General features: G+C 40.5%; 1 protein-coding gene across 2 annotated transcripts in view; it reads right to left on the bottom strand.

The window, feature by feature from the left end:
* Positions 1–21,896, bottom strand: part of TBXAS1 (thromboxane A synthase 1) — a 244,297-nt gene that overhangs the window by 88,473 nt on the left and 133,928 nt on the right. For both annotated transcript variants that reach the window (XM_014937534.1, XM_014937533.1), the window contains exons 5-8: positions 16,493–16,609; positions 8,429–8,517; positions 5,861–6,009; positions 4,021–4,151 (exon numbers count right to left, since the gene is read on the bottom strand). In XM_014937534.1, the coding sequence (XP_014793020.1) occupies positions 4,021–4,151; positions 5,861–6,009; positions 8,429–8,517; positions 16,493–16,609 (486 nt within the window). The remainder of the gene's footprint in view (positions 1–4,020; positions 4,152–5,860; positions 6,010–8,428; positions 8,518–16,492; positions 16,610–21,896) is intronic.

Below are 21,896 nucleotides of genomic sequence, written 5' to 3'. Positions count from 1 at the left end.
GCTCTGCACTTACACCAAAAGCACTCAGGTAATCTGCAGGTCTCCAGCCAAACTGACTAAACAATCAATACAGCTCTGGTGATACTTCTCTGCGCTTTGTCACCCTCTCATTTCAAGTCGGCTTGAGACCACCAAGAAACGTCTTCATCAGAAACATCAACGGGTCACTACCTGGCTGGCAGAAATCAGTGACCTTGAATTATGCATAGACAGCAGACTGTATGACTGGAAAAATCAGGAGACATAAGAAGAATGTGTTGCAGCCTCTATGAACTCTCCAATTCTCCTTGTTAAAGGGTGCTTATTTTGAAACCTGGCTTTTCACACAGATTTATTGTGATTTTCCAAAAATAATGTTTTGCAGTATCCTTAAATTGTTACATTCCAATTGTTATTATGGATTACAAATTAGATCCTGGCCTTTCATCTGCTGAGGGGGGTTAGTTTCAACCCTTAGTTTAGTTGAGCACCATGAAAGATTCCTTCACCTACATATCATCATTTAAAACAGACTGGTAGGGTAAGAACTGAGCTATAACATGATAGAAACGCAACTCTTACTTGAATAATGATTTGCATATCAGATTATTAAATGAAAATCTATCAAACTATCATTTATTGAAATAAACAAACAGTCTATCTGCCCTGTTTCTGGGAACATTTTGCCTAAGGGAAAAATTTAAACCTGGGCAGATAATCAGGATAAGGTATTTGAACATTGAAATCCTGCTGGAGTCTTCAAAGTAGGTGTTAAGTGGTGCATTAAATTTGTGCTGTTTCTTCTGAGCAGGGTGAATTTGCTCTTCTGTAAATAGTGGGAAAAGCATTTTACAATAATTTGAATCCATGAATAAATGTAATATATTAAAATTTCTAAAGTACGACCACTAAATGTTTTTGTACATAAGCCAAATGAGTGGAATACCGAGGACTGAAATTGCTTGACTGACCAAAGAAAGATAATATATAATTAAAATGACATCTGCAGCACTAACCGATGGGATGAGAGAAAGTGACATCACAGATCTCATATAAACTGCAAGCGTATTATTAGATCTAAACCTGGCTGTAAAATTACTATCTGCCCATGGGATTATCTTTAGGCATTCAGAGCCATTGTTTCATTTACTGATAGAACAGGGATGATAACAGGCTGACTTTGCTTGTCACATTGTTTTTTTGGCCTTTCTTTATTCTTCGTTCACATTAGCTGCAGATGAGAGGAAGACAAGCTTCAGCTTTATCACTTTTGTGGAGCTTTTCATTGTTTTACAGTTTGCTCCCAAGGCTTGCTTTTTTTCCCCCCCTTTTTTTTTCCACCACAGAAAAAAAACAAAAGCATTTTTATTGGTGGTAAAATCAATGAGGAGTAAAAGATGCACACAATGTAACATGTAGGAATGTGGCCACCCAATGAATACCCGTTGGCCTAATGGAGCACAAGGTGACCATAAGACTTTGATTATAGCTCCCATTATTAGCACAAAGAACCAGTAGCTACTGGTAATATCTTGACCTCGTTAAAATTCAGTGCTAAAACTCTGACTGACTTCAGTGGGTCCATTTCATCATTCGAGACCTAGGACACGGGACATAATTCTCCTTCAATGAGAGGCTATCTGGGACACCTAATCTCTACAGATTACATTTTTGCATTAAATTGGACACAGCTGCATTTTGATCTCTTTCACATACCATTTTTATGTTCCTGGCAAATTATTAAGTTGCCTATACTTGTAACAAGACTCATGTTCCACCAACCTAAAATAGTCAAAATTCCAAGAGCACATAAAGAGACAGGCAGTGAAAAGGTGGGGGGAGGGTGGGGGGAGTGGAAAGGAAGCTCCAAACTTTCCAGTCACTTTTGAAAGCCATACTAATGATCCTGAACTGCAAAGGGGACTTAATGCACTCTCATATGTCAATTTTGCAAACTAGGCAAAAGTCCAGGAGAGGAGCAGACGGGACCACAGCCAGTCATGGACTTGTGCATACACTGCTAAGGCAAACATGGACCTTGTACTTACCTCCACACTGCCCTGATACTGGGCAGCTCCTGCCATGTGTTATCTCTTACAGCATCTCCCAACATCCCTTCCAATATAACCTTAAACCCCTGCTCCACCAACCACTGAAACCTGAAAACAGGCTGCATATGCAGAAAATGCTGCCTGTTGCTCTTGTTGCTACCATCTTGCTTTTCTTAGTGTTTTCTCCTAACCATATCCACCTGCTGTGCTTTATCTCAGCCTTCAGTTTGAGATATATCTCCAGTATAGTGAAGGATTTAGCCTGTGATTGATGCCCTCAGTACTACTGCCACAGAAAAACATTGCATTTTATTAATGGTAGTTAATACATTAACTACTTTTAATCATCATTAGATTGTTTCATTATCCCTTTTATCCTTCACTGATACACAGAATAGACTTTTCATACAGACCCCTTCAGTATAAATCTTTCCTTCAAAACCATCCATCCATACAGCCACACCAATATGCCATTAAAATCTTACACTGGATTTGTGCACTAGAAATGAGGTGTCTGCAAACAGCTTAGATACACCACCCTGTTAGAAAATATTCCTCCAGCACTCAGCCTGGGCCAAAAACCATGTTTATGAATCAGGAATTGTTTGCAGACAGTCAGTGGTACTTACAACCTTTTGCATGTAAAGAAGGATGGAAACAAAGACCTAAAGGCAAGTGAGGGTAAAGACTCATAAAGATGGGTTAGAGGAAAAACAAGCAGCATGTGGTGATAAAGCACAACGAATACAGAAGTGAGACTTCAGCGCAGAAAAAGTCAAAGAAAAAGAGCAGAACATGCAACACAGCAAAGAGCATCAGTATCTTTGAAAATCAATTTGATTTTTAAATGTGTCCTGGATGTAATATAGGGTAAACTGAAATCTGTTTTTTTCCTGAAAGGTGACAGCTGTGGGGCTAAGATGTGAGAAAAAGTTGGGAGGAGCCATTCTCACCTGTGCTGTTACCCCATCAGAATTGTTCATCTCAAAGTGGTAAGAAACATCTCTTATATTTCAATATTAACAACTTCTTAATGTGTATGTTGTAGCATGTTTCATGTCAATTGCTGTGCAAAATTTGTCACAATTACCCTTAAAATGGAATTCTCATTGATATTTGTTTCTCACTACACATCCATAATTAAGTCGTTAACATATTTTCAGGGAAATTATGTGAAGTCTGCAGTAAAGAATGGTCCAAAAGGACATGTAGACCTAAAGAACTTTCTTATCACAGAAATGAAACACATGCCTATGTTCCAAATGCTTCTTACATCAAAAATACAAAGACTTTCATGACAACTCATGTGCTTTCAGATACTTCATAAAACAATGATTACAACAAAACAAAAAGTCCCAGAACTGCTGTATGTCCAGATGAGAAATACACAGGTCACAAAAGATTTGCTAATAATACATATTCATTAGTTTGCATCCTTCAGTTAGAATTTATTACCTTTCTCTTTAGCCATCTCAATATCAAGTGTCTGCTTTTAACCAGACATTCAGATTCTTTCCCTTCTCCAAAGCAGTAGGAACTGTCACAGGACTATATAAAACCTACCTCAGCTGCTAGGGGATGACTGGGTTGAAACACTTAGTGGGGCTCCCCTTTTCTCGGTCATTAAGGAAAAGTAGCATAGACAAAACACCTGACTTGAAGATGAAAAAAGATTCTACAGGGTGAAGCGCTCCTTCTCAGTTTAGAAACTGGGTTAGAAAGTCATCCCTGATGTAACATTTTCTGCATCCTTATTTGAACAGGAAGACTACCAGAAGCAGTCTTTCTTGTAATATGTTAACAATTCTGCATCAACACTAAGCCTGGTTGATGGTACCTAAAGCTAAAAATGGATAAAGTCTTCACTAAATTGCTTTGAATGTTCAAACAGACTGAGTTTCCTTTTTCAACTGAGACTTATGCCACTTCCAGGTTTTTTTTTCCTCAAAACATTTGCTTATCTGTATATTTATCACAGAAATGGCCTTACCTCAGCTGCATCTTGCTGGTCTCTGAAGACAATTGCATTTTTTATGGTTCGGATGAAAAATCCATTCAGTTCCTTTTGTTTCTTGTTTGGCAAAATCCGGAGCAATGGAATCATTATGAATGGGAAGGAAACTGTAAAAGATTTTAAAGAATCAGACTGCAAAAGCATATAATATCCCCATCCTTTCATTAATATTATAAAATTCATCAAATGGGATGCATTACTTTTGTAAAATCTGTTTTTTCCTTTCTCTCTCCCCCTTCTTCTTCCACCTCCATACACTGGTAAAAGATTTTCTTTTAGAAATTCCATGTTGGTCATGACTCCCCTGCCAGACAGATGCCCTTCAAGCTTGCTTCTACGATGCTTCAGGATTTCAGTTCAGCTTCCTGATGCCACAGAGCCACCACAACAAAGGGGAGAATTATTTTCCCTGCCTACTTACATACAGAAGGTGGGGGATCTTGAACTAGCCTAGCAGCTTACGGCACTGATCCATGTAATTGTGTAGTAGTCATTCTCACTTACAGTTCTCCAATATTTAGGATATCGGTTTGTTATTTTATTTTGCTTCTCTAAACAGGCCACAGACTCTGGAAGTGGGATGCTATCACAAGGATGGTTTCCAGTTCATGGCCTTTATAGTGAGGAACTAAAAACCTGAGTGTAGTCTTGCATCTTAATTAATGCCTTGTTAACTTATGAACAATTTAAGACCAACAAATGACCCATTGGAAAAACCCTGTGCAACAGGGCAACACAGTGTGGAAATCAGACCACATAATGTACCAGCAGAAAGAATCAACCAAGGAATCCAACCCCAAACCCTACAGAAACTTTCTGTAGTGAAGGACATGGTCTTAGACATACAGGGGCACGTTTTTGTTTTTTCAGAAATCAGTCACAAATCACACTTTGCAATCAGGTTAAACATTAACCCCAGGACATTTTGGATACACAACTCCAGAAGGAAACTGCTCAGGTACTGCTAGTACAGGTGCAATCTGTAATGCCAGCAGGATCAGATGGGCACAGGAAACTCTGCCACTGTACCACCTGACACTACTGTGAGCAGGTCTAGATAGCAAGATGGTAAAACCTCAGCAGCCTTGATTATGTTGTGGCTTCCTCAGCTACAATTCTCACTATCCTTGCATTAACAATGCCACCAACACTGTGAAGCCTTAGCTTTCATGCCCTAGAACTAAATGGCTTTATACCCCATTCTTGTATTCCCTATCTATTCACCTGAAAATAAACGCGTTCTCTTAATCACAGCCTGTGCTAGAACTTATCATCTTTATCCTTTCTAGCCACCAACCAGGCTGCTGCTGCTATTCAAATAAAATTAAAAGTAAAATATAAAGTATAATATACTATCTGCTTATACTTCCTCACCTCTTTTCTTTAGTGCGTTATTAGCCCACTGTTGTTTATGGGTGGGATTTCAATCTTTACCAAGCAATCTGAGTACACAAAAACTTTACCCTTAGGCTCTGAAGGGAAGTTATTCTGTTTTAATGCAGAAGTTAAAAGTTTCTACAGTTAAAAGAGATACCATAGAAACTCCAGGTCCCAGAAACCTTCCACTCAGATCAGCCTGGAGCATTACCTTCCCAGACTTTCAGTTTCTGGAGGAAGTTGCATTAATGGTGACAAGAGCTGTAGGGCATATGGTGGAAACCTCAAGGGTATAGTTGGCCTGTAGGTTGCATTTTGAACACCTCCGAAATAATGTCTGTTATACGTCTTCCTGCTTCAGCATGTTTTGCAGTTTGGGAAACTGCAAAACTTCTGGAAAATTACCATAAAGAAGTAAATAAAAGTAAACTATACTCACGGATTAGAATGAGGAGGGGCTTAAACAAAGACATTTCAAAGAATGTTCTGCAATTCTTAACAAAGGGGTCATCAGGATTCTTCTGAGAATCCACCTCAGTACCAAAAGCTACGCTACCAACGACATCCAAGGTAAAGCAGTTGTAACACCTGCATTGAGTTAAAGAATGATAAATCATTAGCTACAGATTAAATATCCACTAATATCTTGCTTTTCCAAACTTCAAATAACATTAATTTTTGCCTCTGATTTTCTTTTTGCTTTCAGATTTTAGCTTTGCCAATATGAGATGTTTCCACAATTTTGACAAATAGCAGTGCTTAATAACGATCACCTTCTCTCCAAACACATTTTCATATAGCTCAATAATTCCACTAAAAATTTATAAAAAATAAGCAATTTCATTTATTATTACCTAGAAATCAAATACAAGTCAGAGATTCATAGCATTTTCTTAATATGCATCCTAATAGGAGATAATTCCTTTCTCATTTTAAACTGCAGAGGCCACATCTACTACCTGTCTAATCTACACTCTTAGTGACAAGAAGTGCTTAAGTAAAATTCCCCCTGTTAAGGATTTCAGCTGTCTTCTTTTGTAATGTAAAATCGTGGTCAAAACCAAGAGGAACTGACACCATGTGAAATCCGTATCTCTGCAGAGGAGCAGCAGATGCTTTGAGAACTACAAATGATCTGTTGACCATGATCTAGAAACTTCAGAACATACAGAGTCTCTCCCTGCATACACGACCGTCTACCCAATTGTCTCACTATTTCTATTTCTAATGGGCATTAGCAGATATATTTAGTTTTGAGATAAATTGATTGAGAATGTAAAATACCCTAGAAACGTGATTCTTCTAATCTGTGGTTAAGTTTACAATCACTGTTCTTCTAGGTTCCCTTACAAAAGACTAATATCAAATTCTCTGGTGTTTTAACCTGAATGAGCATGCATTAAGACCAGGACAGCATTCAGGCCCAGTACAATCTATATATATATTGTGATCTTTGGGCATTGTCATTCTCATGACACCAGAGCAGATTTGGAAGATAATAACAGTACTGAAAAGCTAAGGAACTTCTTTCAGTGTTCAACTCTTACACACACACACACAAATTTTATTGGAAGTTGAAATGTTAAAAGATGGGACACTGCGATAAAACAATAATTTCAGAAGCAATCAAACATTCACTTCTCCAAGGTATTGAAAAAGCTTAAGAACTAAATTTTGAGTTGTTGGTGAAACACAAAATAGTGTAAGACAACTAAAGTACAAGTCAACAGGAGGCTGCAGTTAGGGTATTTACACCCAAAAAATAGCTCCCAAGCAAAATCTGGGAAACTGCAGTGCAATGAGAATCACATTTTTATATGCCAAACCTGCTGAAATGGTAGTATGATAAAACAACTGGAAGATCATACTCTGAGATGGTCAACATCATTCATTTCTACTTTCAAGAGGTCTTTTCCAAAGTGCCTCTTGAGAGGTGAAACCCTATCATGGATCAATAGCTAAAAGACCAGGCAAAGAAAAAGGACTAATGGAAAAAAGGGAAAAGCCTGGGAGGACTCAAAAGGTCAATTTTCATCAGAGCACTAGGCTAAGCGTAATGTATCTCAAGGTTTCATAGCATCTCTTCAGATGTTTAATAAAGAGATCTCTGTGCACACATATACACTTCTGCATGTAATTGAAAATAGATGGTGAATCGTTGCTAAATATCTATTTCTTTACATGAAACAAATTATTATTTGCACTGCTCTGGTTTGGGGGAAATCACAAAGAACTTCAGAAGGGACTGGCCAACCTAACAAATGAAGTGTATGCAAAATAGCGGCTATTAGAAAGAATGCATTTGAAGTACTCATATGCCATGCAGGGTCCTAGAAGAAATGCATCTGTCGAGAGAAGGGCCTAGACAGTATTGTGAACAGTTCACTGAAGACCTCTGATGAAAGAGAAACAAAAAAGATAATAGGATATTAAATGCATAACAAATGGGAAAAGCACAGTATGGAAAGTATTTGTGTCATTTTATAAATCAATGGTGCATTCTCATCTGGAGAACTGATCCTGGCGTTTCACAAGAGGCTATTGTGCCATTAGAGGGGGTTAGGAGGAATGTGGTAAGAATGATTAAGTGTTCAAAAAATCTCATATAAAAAAAAAAAAGCAAGAGGGTGATGGGCTAGAGGGATTTGATACTAGATCAATTCCTGTATTTGTGTATTATCGGCAGACTGTAGAGAGCAGACTGGACAGGGACTGATGCAGCTTTCCTTTCTGCTTCCAGCTGTTAAAACTTCATTAAACAACAGCTAGAAATACATTAGATGCTTTTCCAAAATTACTTTTCAAGTATGCAATGCCTGCCCCTAGGAAGAAAAGGCATCTATCAGATACATCCTCTATTAAGCTATGATCTCCACTTATAAAAATGAAGGAGGAAAAAAAAATCTTCTTTTATACAGTAAGCACATATTTAGAATAACTGCTGCTATTGACTTTTTTGTTTTGTTTTGTTTAAATCTGTTACTAATTTCTGGCATGTTGAACATACCTCTGGATATCAAAAGCTTTGCCAGAATCTGCATAGACTTTCAAGTTGCACAGCAGGACGTCACAGGCCTGGTTTACTAGCGGTGTCATCTAGAAAGGAACACATTGTATTGTGAAAAACATTGAAATCTTAAAAAAAAAATTAAAAAAATCAATTATTCTAAAATAGTTTTATCCAGTACATGGGAGGGAGCTCTCAGGATCCTCTGCAGGTGTGGTCAGGCACTTTTGCACAGGTAAGATGAAATGCTGGGACTGTCTGCTAAAAATGAACCTATACATTACAGTGATGCCCTTCTCCAGCTCTGGGCCTAAACACAAAAGGCCCTGTCACTTACCTGACCTTTTGTTCTTGCCCACCTGTGCGAGAGTGGTCAAGCAAAGTCATCCCCCTCTCTTTGTAACGATTCCTTATTCCAACTGATGAATTATCACAGTTCATATTTACAGTACATTACATTTAGGTTACATACGCTCCAGGGTAGAAAGAATAATATTTTCCATAGTTCCAAAGTCCTGTAAAGATATTAGCATCAGAGGCCCAGCATTGCCATCCTGCTATCCCTCTGAGGGATTTAACATTGTCCTGATTTGAGCAACACAGGACTAATTTCTCTTTCAGTAATTTTACTTTTCAGTAAAGTACCTTCTAATGCTTGGGAAAACTGTACTTTCAGAAGACTCTAGTGTCAGAATTTGTGAAAATATTTACTTTACAGCCAGCTATGGCATGTAGGTTTCAAGGTCTCAGTGTTTTCATGCTAGCCAGGTGTGGGATCAAGGAGGAACAAGACCTGGGCACTTGACCCAAGCTGCTTAACAGGACTATTTCACACCATGAACATCACATTCAATATAAATTAGAAAGTTTGCTGAGGAGTTCCCTCTCTCTTATGATGGCTGTGATCCTGAGAACGTCTTGCCCTGGTACTGGACCCCTGAGGTCTTCTTTTCCTCCCAAAGGCATAGGGCTCACAGTGTCTGACATTTGCTGTCCACTGCTGGGACTGCACAGCTTCCAGCTGATAGAATGGGCTGAGAGCAATCCTTGTAGATTTTAGATATCAATATTGGTTCTTTAGTGTTATTAATGTTAATTATCTAGTCTTATCCTATTAAATCTGTTTATATTTCAGTCCTCAAATTTCCTTGTTTTTTCCCAATTCCCCTTCCTGGGTAGGGAGGGGTCATTGGGTGATAGAATAATTGCCTAAATGACATTAAATTGTTGTGGGTTCCTCAAACCATAACAAACATGTACATTAGAAAAGCACCATATATACCACTACAAGTTGCTGCAGCCAAACTGCTATTGATACCTGAGGAAAGGTATTTCTGGCGTGGTGGTGCCATTAAATGGACATTCACATGAGTTTTTTCCAGTCACTGACACATGATGGTCAGGCGGACTTATCCACAGCCTGGCTGTAGCTAACAGTGCAATAGTCTCCTCATTAGCACTTCATGGAAACCATGACATTGGCAACTATCAAGACCTGATTAAAGTCTCTCTCTAATTTTTTACATACGACAGGCATCAGGCACTTGTCTTGATTACACCTACTAGGGGGGCAGAGAAAGGGTGTAGCAACAATCCAGCCATGACCCTAAAGGTGTTATCTGCTATGGCTTTTTCTCCATCTAGACTGCTGAGAGACCCTCATAGCCTACAATTTAACACCACAGTCTCGCCTCAAGAATTAATCCAGGCATCAGCAGACACATGCACAGAAACCTGCCTTTCCTTCCTGAACAACCTCCTTCAGCATACGGGTGTCAACAAACATGAGAACAGACTTGTCCTACTCCTCTGCCATTCTTGTTACCAAAAAAGACTTACTGCAGCCTCTCAGCACACTCTGAGAGCTATACAGCCTGCCCAGCCAAGTCCATTTTGCTTGGCACTTCTGTCTCTGTGAAACTGGCATAACACTTTGTGCACAGGCACACTGCCATCCTAACACATGGGCAAGACTATACGCAGTCAAAAGGCCAATGTGGGAGCATCCAACATGTTTTCCAAAGGCAGAAGTCTGAGTCAAGAATGTGTCTAGCTGCTCTTGAGGTCCTGTACCTACATGGGACAGAGCAGGTTGTCGCTGTTTCAGTTCAAAGCCAGACTGATTTGGGCTTCGCCATAGTCTCACAAGACAATTCAGAAACCAGATTAGTGTTCTGTAAAAGTAGCTGGTGTGCATTTAAGAGGTGAACACCACAATACGTGGCAGTTTTCTTCACTTTTCTTCACTTTTGGCTTTCTAAAGAAGGTCCCCTGCAGTGAGCTTCTTCTCAAATGGTTCAACAAAATGAACATATTTCTGTTCAACAGATTGAACCAGGGTGAAATGCTTTATAAACTCTGGGCCCAGCCCCTCCAATGAACTGAACCAGTCAAGGAGAACAAAATGAAAATCCACATTTTAACAGGTATGATGTTTCCTAAACAGATGGCGATCATTTCAGATTTTTCTTTTATTGCCTTATTTTCTCTTTTATTCTTCATCACACCACCAGACCTGCAACCACCCAGCTGGTTGCTATTTCTTTCCAACAGCTGGCAGAGATGGTAGGGGCACGTATGCTTGGCCAGGGCATCTCACAGCACCTCTGCACTTTCCACATTCCACCAGCCTTTCAAAATACCATTGCAATTCATTTCTAGCCACAAAATATTTTTATTAGTAAATCTAACCAGGAAAATGGGGATAGGGGCACATGGATTTGATTTATTGTTAGTGTGATAGGACAGAGTCATGCAATTATTTGCATATGAAAGCTACGGGGGATATCTACTTGGGAATCCTGGGTTTGGGCTTTTATTCCCCTGAGGGACATAAATTAGTCCAAGATTGCTAACTAAAAAGACCACAGACTGAAACATTCTCAAGTCTCTTAACACTTTAAACACTTTGTTCAATTGTCAAGAAAAATAAAGTTGTGCTGGGGGAGGTGAACTATACCAAACTTTGAAAACTGGCACAGAAACAGACATGTTGATCTGCACCGCCTTGGGTACCACTAACTTCCTATACATTCTCATTTGCCAGTCAGAACATAAAAGCTCCATAACCTGCATGAGATTCAGTTCTTGGTGGGTAAACAAACCCCAGCTGCTCTGTGTTCAGATTGGCTGAGAGTAACAGGATGAAGAAAAATCTAAACAATATGGTCCCTGTAAATATTTGATCTGCCAGTTATCTAATAGCAAGAGTAGCCCAGAGTCCAAATTTCTTGCTTTCTGCCAAAGAAGAGCATTTGGGGTTAGGGTTTTCATGATGCCAGGGGCTTTGCTGTATAAATCCTGCCAATATGCTATTTGGCACATAACAACAATTAGTTTCTGATTCTGCGTACGCACAGTGCATGGGGATGTTTGCACTGTTCAAAGGCATCAGAGTCACGTTCCTCTAGTTAGATGTGGTCATCAGTATTCACTACTTGTTAGCACCCAAACTATAATATAGAAGGCTGGATCATATTCACTGTAGACAGACATACGGGAGACTTTACTGTTCACATACAGTAGGCAGAACCCATGTTGGGCCTCTCATTCCACAAATGGGATGAGATATAAAGGAAGGAGAAGGAAAAAGGATACATCCCTTACGTAAGAATTGCTTCTGTGTCAGATTTCAAGTCCCTGACTAAAACCGAAAAAAGAGCGAGTGTCTGGAAGGTGTTTGCGGGAGGATTTGTTTCCATCACCTCAGAGTGGGGCCCTGCCATTCTTGGGCACAACTTAAAAAAGTGAGCAACTCAACCAGACACTGACTTGTGGCTCAAGGATATGCACATTGCACTTATCAGCTTAGCGATCACGTTAGTGATTTGCTTTGTCTCAAGTGAGCACACTTGCTTTAGCAATTTCCAGAGACCCTTCCAAAATGCCTCTGATCAATGTGCACAAGCAGAGTAAGAGCAAATCAAGGAAACCTCAATGGTTGGTCTGTCAGATCTTATGTCTTAGTGGGACCTGGAAGATCTATGTGCCTGAGACTGACACTGGAGGACTTCCTGCACTGTTCTGCCATGTTATTACAAGTTCTGCTTTGTGTCTCCCTTTGTTTGAAAGAAAATGCCTCAACACAAACTCCACTTTGCAGGTTATTTAAGACAATGCTACATTATGCTGTGGTCTCTTCTTTAATTTTTCCATTCTGTTTTATTTTAATGGTTGGTTAATGGAGGAGACGATTACTGGCATACTGATAGGAGATGACAAGACTACTGCAGCACCATCAGAATAAATAAAAATCAATAGGTTTTCTGCTGGTGTTGGCTGTAAAAGAAAGCAAAGCTATTTATCAAGTCTGACAAGGGGTCCAGAACTGCAGGATCATCACAGGCACCACAGCAAAAAGAAGAGGAACCAAATAAGAAATACTAAACAGGGAATCAAGATCAGTACAGCAAGATCACTAACATATCACCTTGTTTCAATACATAATAACCGAGGAGAGCATGACAGGAACATCATGAAATGCACCTTTTACTTAAGGGCCTCCAGGTATTTTATTTCACCAATTCTTCATGAATTACATCTTTAATCAACTTTCAGTGGTTAGTATTACTCCCATTTAACAGAAGAAAGTAGTTTCTGCACAGAGAATTTCAGTAGTTTCTGCCAGGTCACCCACAGGCAATCAATGGCAGAGCTGGAAGTGAAACTTCTTGGGTGTCCTGCCTGCTTTCTCTCATTTCTTCTTCTTAGTGTTCCCATAGTAATGACACTACAAGGTCCATTCAGGGGTGTCACTGGAAAGAGCTTATTATAAGATCAGCTACTAAATCAATTGGCATCTCATGTTGGATGCTACCAAATCTTACTGCAGGATCAAGCTTACAAGTCCATTGATTTATGCTATGCTCACCACTATCATATTTGAATTTAATGTTATCTGGAGCCAAACCTTCCTTCAGTGGAGTGGACTGCTTTACTAATCTTTACATACTCGTTAGAAAAAGAAAATTAAAAAGGGAGAACACACAACGTATAGCAAGTCATAAAAGCAACAGTGAAATAGTGCACGGCTTTAAAGAGAAGTTAAGGAGACAGAGAGAGAAAACTGGAGAAGACGCTAGAAAATCTTGAAAGATCTTGGGGGAAAATCTCTCTGCATATAAGCAGCAATCGCTGCTCTGACTGCCCAACAGCTCTGTAACATCTAGCTTTAGTTAATTGCTTGTAACTTTGCAAAATTCAAAATTTCTGGGATCAACTTTTCCTCATTTGGTGATTGGCTCTTGGAGATTTTTGCCAAACTAAGGGGAAATTCCACAAATGTAGAGAACTTCCCAGTGAAACTACACCGCTTCTGTGGAGAGACAAGAGCAAAGTACGCCTCTGTCCCCAGCCACAGCAGCTAGATGCCTCTGCGGGGCATCATGGGTCAAACCTTTGCAACACACATTAGCTCTGTCTTGGGTTTTGTCCTCCAGCAGCCAGGTCAAAGACTGCCTTCTCGTTATTGCTATGCCAAAGCTCTCCTTTAGTCTAGTAGTAGATTCTTGTGTTTCTGAAATGGAGATAACAGGAACCTATGCTCAACTCTCCATCTCCCTGTGCATCTTTTATCTGAAGTGATTGCTATGGGGAGCACAAGGAGTTGTTAACATCTATTGCTCTGTCACAGGCTAATAGCTCCCTGTTCTCTCAGAGCATCTGGACAGACAAGTCGATGTTCGGACTGGGACTAAGGACTGAGATGCTCAAGGGGAACCACTCTCCAAAGCTATCTCGGGAGGTCTGCAGTCTCTCCAGCATCACTGGGAAGTTTGCATAGGGAAACAAAGGCCATGCAGACATCCAGAGTACACCCCACTTTGGTGTGGGGTTTTGTCAGAGTTCAGGTCTCTGTGGCAAAGGAATCAATATCTTCAGGGAAGAAATGAGGAATGTGTCCAGCAGTATTTACAAATACGTATAAAACAACATATCCAGGTTCTTCTGCAATAAATCAGTACCAAAACTAGCTTACTTGTAACTCCTTTGAGGCAGAGAGAAAGAGTTTATAATAAACAGGATGTCTTCTACATAACTCTGAATACTCTGTAGTATGGTCAATACTTGAACACAGTATTTTTATTTCCATGGTGCTATAGATGTTCTGAGAGAGTACTAAATATGGGAGAGTTAAAAAGTGAGATCATAATTAATGAGCATTGATTTCCTTTGAGAAGTGTTGGTATGCCTTCTAAATTAAGCAACAGCAAGAGAAGCACATGGGCGAGGACTTAAGTTGCATTAACTTCAAATCCCAGGACCGTTCATGTATTTGGACAGAAAATGAAATGCAAGGCTGAGGAGAGCATCCATTCAAAAGAGGTTCTTAATCTCACATGGACTTACTGCAAGTCCCTCTTTGTGTAGGACAGACAGTTTTCTGGTGAAGGCATGGGAAAGAGGAACAAAGTTGGGGCTTTCAGAGACATTCCCCACACTTTGTTTTCCCACTTTCTGTAGACTGGGAGGAGAAAGTGACCATTTCCAGGTCACCCTAAGCCCACACACAATCACACCCCTTCCACAGAGTTTGGAAGAGGCAGCATAGGGAAAGCCGATTATCAGGCTAAAAATAAAGACCTCAGTTTTCGCTTGTAAGACAGCTACCATGCACTAACCAGCTCTCCATTTTACTTCCTACCACTGCTCTCCTCCTGTGTTGCAGCTCCACCACCAAGCAGTGCACAGTGAGCACCGTGACTTCTCCTACCTCGGTGTAATTGGTCAAACCCTGTAAACCCATGTCTGCCCGGCCCCAGAGAGTGATGCCCAGGGCCTCCACCTGCTCACCCTCACCGCTCTCCTCTGCTTGGCTTTTGCTGGCAGAGGTGGCTCTCCGCAAATTGAGGGGAGTGTGGCTTTATCTTTTGTTAGTCCACCAGCAAAGAGCCGATGACCTGCAGTAAGGCAGATTAATTTCCGCTAGGAAAATGCAAAACTCTCCTCTCCCCACAACGCCACGAGCAACTGATCGTTTGCATATTTAAGCATCCTTAGCCTCGCTAAAATTTCGCGATGGAACCTGTGACAGAGCAAATGTCGGGGCGCATAACCAATGGCGTTGTCAGTCGTGATTAATCAGCATCTCTGCCAGGCTGGCGGCCAATTAGAATTTACCATAATAAGGAGGTGACAGCCGGCGTTGCTAAGCGACCGCTGTCTATAGAGCTGGGAGAGCCAGACACATTTAGATGTTACTGTGGATTTCGACAGCGGCATGTCAAAACAACACAAGCGTCTGCCCAGTGGAAAATTTTACAACCCAGGACTGGGCACCGGAGTGAGGCACGGCTCCCTTTCAGAATAAAATACAGAAAGGGAGAGGTGGTTTTTGTTGTTGTTGTTGGTTTTTTCCCCTCCCCTTCCCCCTTGAAAGACGACTTCAAGCAGTCAATCATTTATCTGTGTTTAATTAAGAGATATCGTGCCACTGGAATAGGACTTTGTTACCCGGTAATGGGTTCCCATGGCTAAGTAAATGGTGAGACATTCATAGGAAATTAGCAGCAGGTCAGCATGGAGACATTTATTTTCAGTCAGAGGTATTTATCTGGCAATGACATTCTGTTCCAGTGACTTATTTTATTATATGAAAGGATTAAAGAATAAAAGGAGGAGGGGGGAAGGAGATGGAGAAATGAAAATAGACTGACAGCAGTTCCTGTGTTAACGTGAGAGCTGCTGACTCTGCAAATCACAAAAAGCTATGTTCCAACTGGGAGCAATAACCTTTCCCGTACTTTAGCTTGCTCCTAACAGGGCCGGAGGAAGGAAGGTCTAAGGCTCCTTTTTGAGTTTGCTACACTTTTATGGACAAACTGTTTTATATAAAGACAGAGGATCATATTCTCAGACGAGCTATTCTGATTTTCACCAATCTCTGACCTGGACCACACTATACGTATGCTCAACTGCACACGCTCTTTGGGTCTAAATAACCTGGCATAAAGTAGCAGTTTTTTACCTGTTCTTTATCTCGAGCTATATAAAGTAGGTGCTTGCATGAAAAAAAACCCCTACTATATCATCTAAATTAAGAATGCAATATAGCCTATATCTTACCTCTTTCAGTTTGGTATCGCTGAAGGCTGGGGCCAGGAGGCTACGGACATACTTCCATCTGTCATCACGAAGACAAAGGATGCTGTCAAGCATTGGCTTGGAAATCAAGTTCGGCTTCTAAGACAAAAGAAAACATGATTTAGTTTTCACACAAATGCAACTAGAGCTACTCAAGACTCTGGAACTTGGAAATATTGGCCATGAATGGTGTTGCACTGCTGTCCCAACAGGAGAGAGGTCTGAATCAGTCCCAAAACACCAAGCTAAACATAGATGAGGCTAGAGAAAATTTTCTCTTTTGCTGCATGCATTTCCTCCTGGACTTGCAAAAAATCCCTGGGCCAGTCCAGTAGCTCCTTGCTTAGGCTGTTCTGGTTGTGTTGTTCCTGGTGTTCTCCTGAGATTGCCAGCTCTCCTTTGCTGAACCCTGGCTTCTTTCCTCCCTTTCTAAGGTGACTAGCAAGAGGACCTGTCAACACTCCCTCTCCGTGTGACATGAGTGCCAACGCACCGCACGTGGGTGTCGGTGGGGGACACGATTTCTGGTGACAGCTGGTATGTCAGACTGTTACATGCATTTTAAAAGTCTTCAGAAAATATGTTGATTAGAAAGCAAGTCCCAGTCCTTACTCCATCTATAAGGAACACCCTCACTAAGAAGTTGTGCCCTGGGACTCTTACAGCTTCAGCAGTTAGTCAAACGTAGTAATTTAAAGCACTGCCCCATGAACATCTGTACCAAGATGACTGCTAAAGGATTTGCTAAACTTTAATCCCCAATACCAACTAAAAAAATCCCTATCCAGACAATAGTGATATTCATCAAGGAGTAAAGGGATAAAAATGATGAAAGAGGAAGCATGTCAGAAAACAGCGCAATTATGCCTGGAAGAAGCATCAGGCGATGTCCAGCCCCATAGCAGAATCTACTAAAACTTATATTATTGCCACAGGATGTTTCCTAATTGTTCTTGAAGGCCTCCAACAATGGAGATTCAATAATCTCCCCACGCAGACTCTTCCAGTGCTGGACTACTCTTACCATGATAACGCCATCTCTCCTGCTAGAACATTGGTCTTTAGTCCTTGTGCTATCACAGGTATAGAAAACAGGTTATTCTCTCCCTCTTTGCAGCACCCCACATGTACAGAAGGCTATAATAACCACTAATCATATTACTGCCATCTACACCAAATAACACCAATTCACTCAATAAATATTTATCAGTCATGTTATCTGGGATGGTTTGTTCAGTCTTGTTGCTGCCCCTCTGCATAGTGTTGTTGATTTACATCTTTATCAATGTACAGTCCTTGTGACTTGACATGGTACTCCAGCCAAGGAGGGTGTTTTTTCATGTGTTCTGCAGGCTATATTCACCCCAAAATACTATATAACACAAATGATGATGTCATCTCATGTTCCAGCTTGTGATTCCCCGCAACTCTCAGACTTTTTTCTGAATAATTAATCCCTAGGAATATATTCCCCAGTCTTTATCATTGAAGTTGGTTACTCCTAAGAGTCATGTATAGAACATGCCCTTGTTGAACTGTGACCATTCTTTTTATGGTTACTTCTCCAACTGATCAAGAGCACTTTGAATTGTAGCCCTTTTTTTCATAGCGTCTTTCATCCTTGCCAGCTTAGTGCCTTCTATATAGATTGTTATCACACTCAGTGCCACCATCTAACCCACTAACAAACGTACAGAATAGCACTTGCAAAGAAGCCACCTCAGGGATCCTCCAAGCTCAAGCTTCCCTTCTGACAATGGACTGTTCCCAGACACTTTCCATGTCATCTTCAATCAGTATTTCAGGTATTGTACAGCAGTGCCCTCCAGACAAACCATCCTAAAATTGGTGGCTGGGGGTGGAAGGTGTAGACTTCTGTAGATACCAGGCTGCATAAAGACACTTATTTGTGCATATGAGATCTACTAGCACCCAGGCCCCTGCCTTCCAGCCCAGGGTAGCAGTGGCAGTATAGTCTCCCATGTTATCAATAGCAGCAGTATCCACTTTACTGGGAAAGACCCAAACAAACCAAAGCCACTTTGGCCTTCCCAATGCCATCTGTTGATCCCTTTCACCCTCTAACATTTTCTTTCAGTCTTGCTTTCATTACTAATTTACATGAAAAATGAGTTCATACCACCTGTTACACACCTGGATACTTTAAGCTTATTTTTGCCTCAATATTTCTGATTTTATTTGTCCCTATATGCTATTTTTTTATCTGTGTTCTTGGAAATCTGACCTACTTCCCACTCTGTAAAAAAACTTCTCTTCAGGGGCCATGAAGAGTTGACAATTTAGCTACTCTGGTCTTCTGCTCACTTCCTTAACTTTCCTCCTTATTGGAAGAGTTTTCACTTAATATCTTCTCTTTAAGGAGCTGCCAGCTCTCCTTAACACCTTTTTCCTTTACACATGCCAGAATCTCGCTACACTGCATAAGCCTGAAAAATGCAGAAGCCTATTTTATATTGCAAACAGGCTAATGGGATAGTTTTACATTCTTAGCAACACCACCCAGTGTAGTAAACTAATGTCACTGAGCTGACACTACGGACCAGTTTTGAGCAAAGATGAGCTGTTTTGAAATAGAAGAGCACGTAGCACGATATTGAGCTGAAGGAAGAGACTGACTCAGGTACTTTCATCAGATGACTACTGTAAGATAAAATATGGGCACGTTTTTAAGGTATACATAGACTATACTATTTTGTGCAATAAGAATGAAGATTTGGGACAGGCTATCAAAGCTGAAATTATTTAGACTGTTTTCTCTGAGTATCCTCTTTAAATAAATGATCTGTTTTCTAACTTGTCAGCAGGTATCTGTTCTGAGGATCAGAAGCACAGCTAGAGAGACCATCACTCACTGCAGCACTGCCTCTTTTGTTACAGATACTCAAAGGCATAGTAGCATCAGAAGAAAGAGGCTCCAGACAACTGGAAAGGAGCATCATCCTTGGAGAAAGTGCTGCATGCTAGCCTCTGCTTCACAGTTCTTATGTGCTACCAGGGAAGCCCTTTACACTAAATCTTGACTCGGCTGGTCACCAAATAAGTATTCCTTACATTTTTAGTCTTCAGTTTCAAGCCCTGAGGCCCAGACTGCAGAGCTCCTGAGCACTCACTAATGCCACTGAAATAAACAGCAGGGAATGTGTCTTGATCACATGTAACGCATTAGTCCAAGAAATCAGGTCATTGAACGGAGCCCCCAAATTAGAAAACACTCTTGGACCTCTGCTTCAACCACCAGCCTTCACTCCTCTTTTATAAAGTGGAGATACCACATCACCTCCTCAGAACTGCTAACGATACATTAACATTTCTGAGGCACTCCGTAACTACAGTGAAAGTGCAGAATAACAATTCCCACAAGGAAATGGCTGATTTTGTCTTCCAAGCAAGGTTCTGTACAGGGAAAAAAAAATAAAAGGAAAAAATTATAGGCCAACACTTGGGAAAGTATTTTGCATCCACTCCTAAATTGAAGGCTGCCCAGACTGTGCACTCTATAAGACAAATCTCCTCTGGAAGACAAGGCTACACTTAGATAATAACAGATGCAATATAAATCTGACTGCATTTGCCTTGAAAGCAAAATCCCCTCCTAAAACCAAACATTCACCCTAAAAAATGCTCCTAATTGCATAAAGACCGTATATAGCACATTCACAGAGCGGGGCCCAGTTACTGAACAAAAAGCCTGTTAACTATAATGCTATAACTATGGCACTAACCACAGCATTGCCTTTTTAGCACTCTACTTTATGTCAGCAATGCTCCCCTGACATATTTTTTGGTGTGTATAGTATAATATATATATAAATGTCGCAAGGAAGGAAAGACAATTTAGGTCATAAATTATTTTACTCTGTCTCTTTAAACCGAGTACACAAAAATGTGTTTGTGTTTATTGGAATAGCATCAGCGTGACTGACAGGGTATAGCAGATTTCATTTATCAGGTTTTCCTTATCGTTTCTGCAAACACTTTCCTCCTAATTGTATAACCTATGTTACAGGTTCATATAGCAGGAATGAAAATGGATTTGGTATGAGAATGAGCCTGAAGTATCTTAGTGAAAGATGAAGTGTCATCTCTCTCCGAATGGACGAAGTATTAGCTGTATCTGAGAATTCTTCAGCCTATAAAAAACACTAAAAAAATTTCCATGGGAGGCAGCTCTAATATTTTCAGGAGTGGGATTTGGGTTTTTAGGTGGGGAAGGAGGTTGCTTTTAAGTCAAATGCAATCAGAGTCGTATTCCATCTAGCATTATCTAAATACTCAACAACTGCTCTGCGCTTCCTTCTCCTTTGCAATCAACCATTTCTGACCACGGTACAGTAATGCTGCCTGAAAACTACCGGCAGCCTGGTAATCTGCCGCAGCATACCTGCGAGTGGTACTCAGTTCCTACAATCACAGACATGCCATGAGAAACAACAAAGAATATTGGAGGGATTTGCTTCCAAACAAATCCTTTAAAACACCACTGCTTTTAAAACAGAAAAAAATAATAAAAAAATGTTGCAGACAAGCAGCATATTTGCAATTGATGCAAGAATTCCCTGCCCATTAAGCTGTTCCTTAGGCTGACCCTTCAGACCCAGTTATTGGCTTGTTTGTCCCTGAGTCAATTTGGCTTGCTGTGTATTACTAAATAATTCAGGGAAGTGACTCTTCTCTGGCTTTGAGGCCAAGTGGTACAGAACACCTCCAGTCCCTGAGGTTAAATCACTTTCCCGAAGAGAATGGCCATATCCAAACTGCTTACGGTCATGGTGCATGTTCACCCCCTGAACTGTGCCCAGACCATGTCTTGAGGACAAATAATCAATACAGGACAAAACCACGCTAAGAAGCATGTCAATATGGACATCTGTAGGACCAACTCATGCACTAATAACCTGTCCCTGATTTATTCTCAAGTACAACTGCAGCCTTGTGTGATTCATAAATCATTTGCTCCTTCTCTGAGTTTGTCACTGGCAGGCTAGACTGAACCTCTGGCAGGCAGCAATGACTGCCTGGAGCAGAAGGAAGGATAGCAGCACCACAGTGTTCCCTCAGAAACCTTCTTCCTTTTGCAGAAAAATGAGGGATGAACGTTTGTAACCAGCAGAAGAAAGTTAATGCACTCACACACTCTTAAAATATCCTGAATAGACCTTTAAAAACCTACTACTTCCAAAGCCTATAATATAAACCATTTACCTCCATAGAATCAACTGCTAATCCACTCCACATGCTTTGACAACATAGCAAGAAATGAAACTCTATAAAACAGGATCTCAGAAACTTTGTTATCTTAAACTTAGTCTTAATCATAACCTAGTGCTAACAAAACAAATCAAAAAAGATTTACTTCTGCTGGAGC

This window comes from Calidris pugnax, unplaced genomic scaffold (assembly GCF_001431845.1).
Source record: "Calidris pugnax isolate Ruff unplaced genomic scaffold, ASM143184v1 scaffold1, whole genome shotgun sequence".
In the NCBI taxonomy this organism is placed as follows: Eukaryota; Metazoa; Chordata; class Aves; order Charadriiformes; family Scolopacidae; genus Calidris; species Calidris pugnax.
The sequence above is the reverse complement of the archived record's forward strand: the minus strand, read 5'-3'. Positions and strand labels throughout refer to the sequence as shown.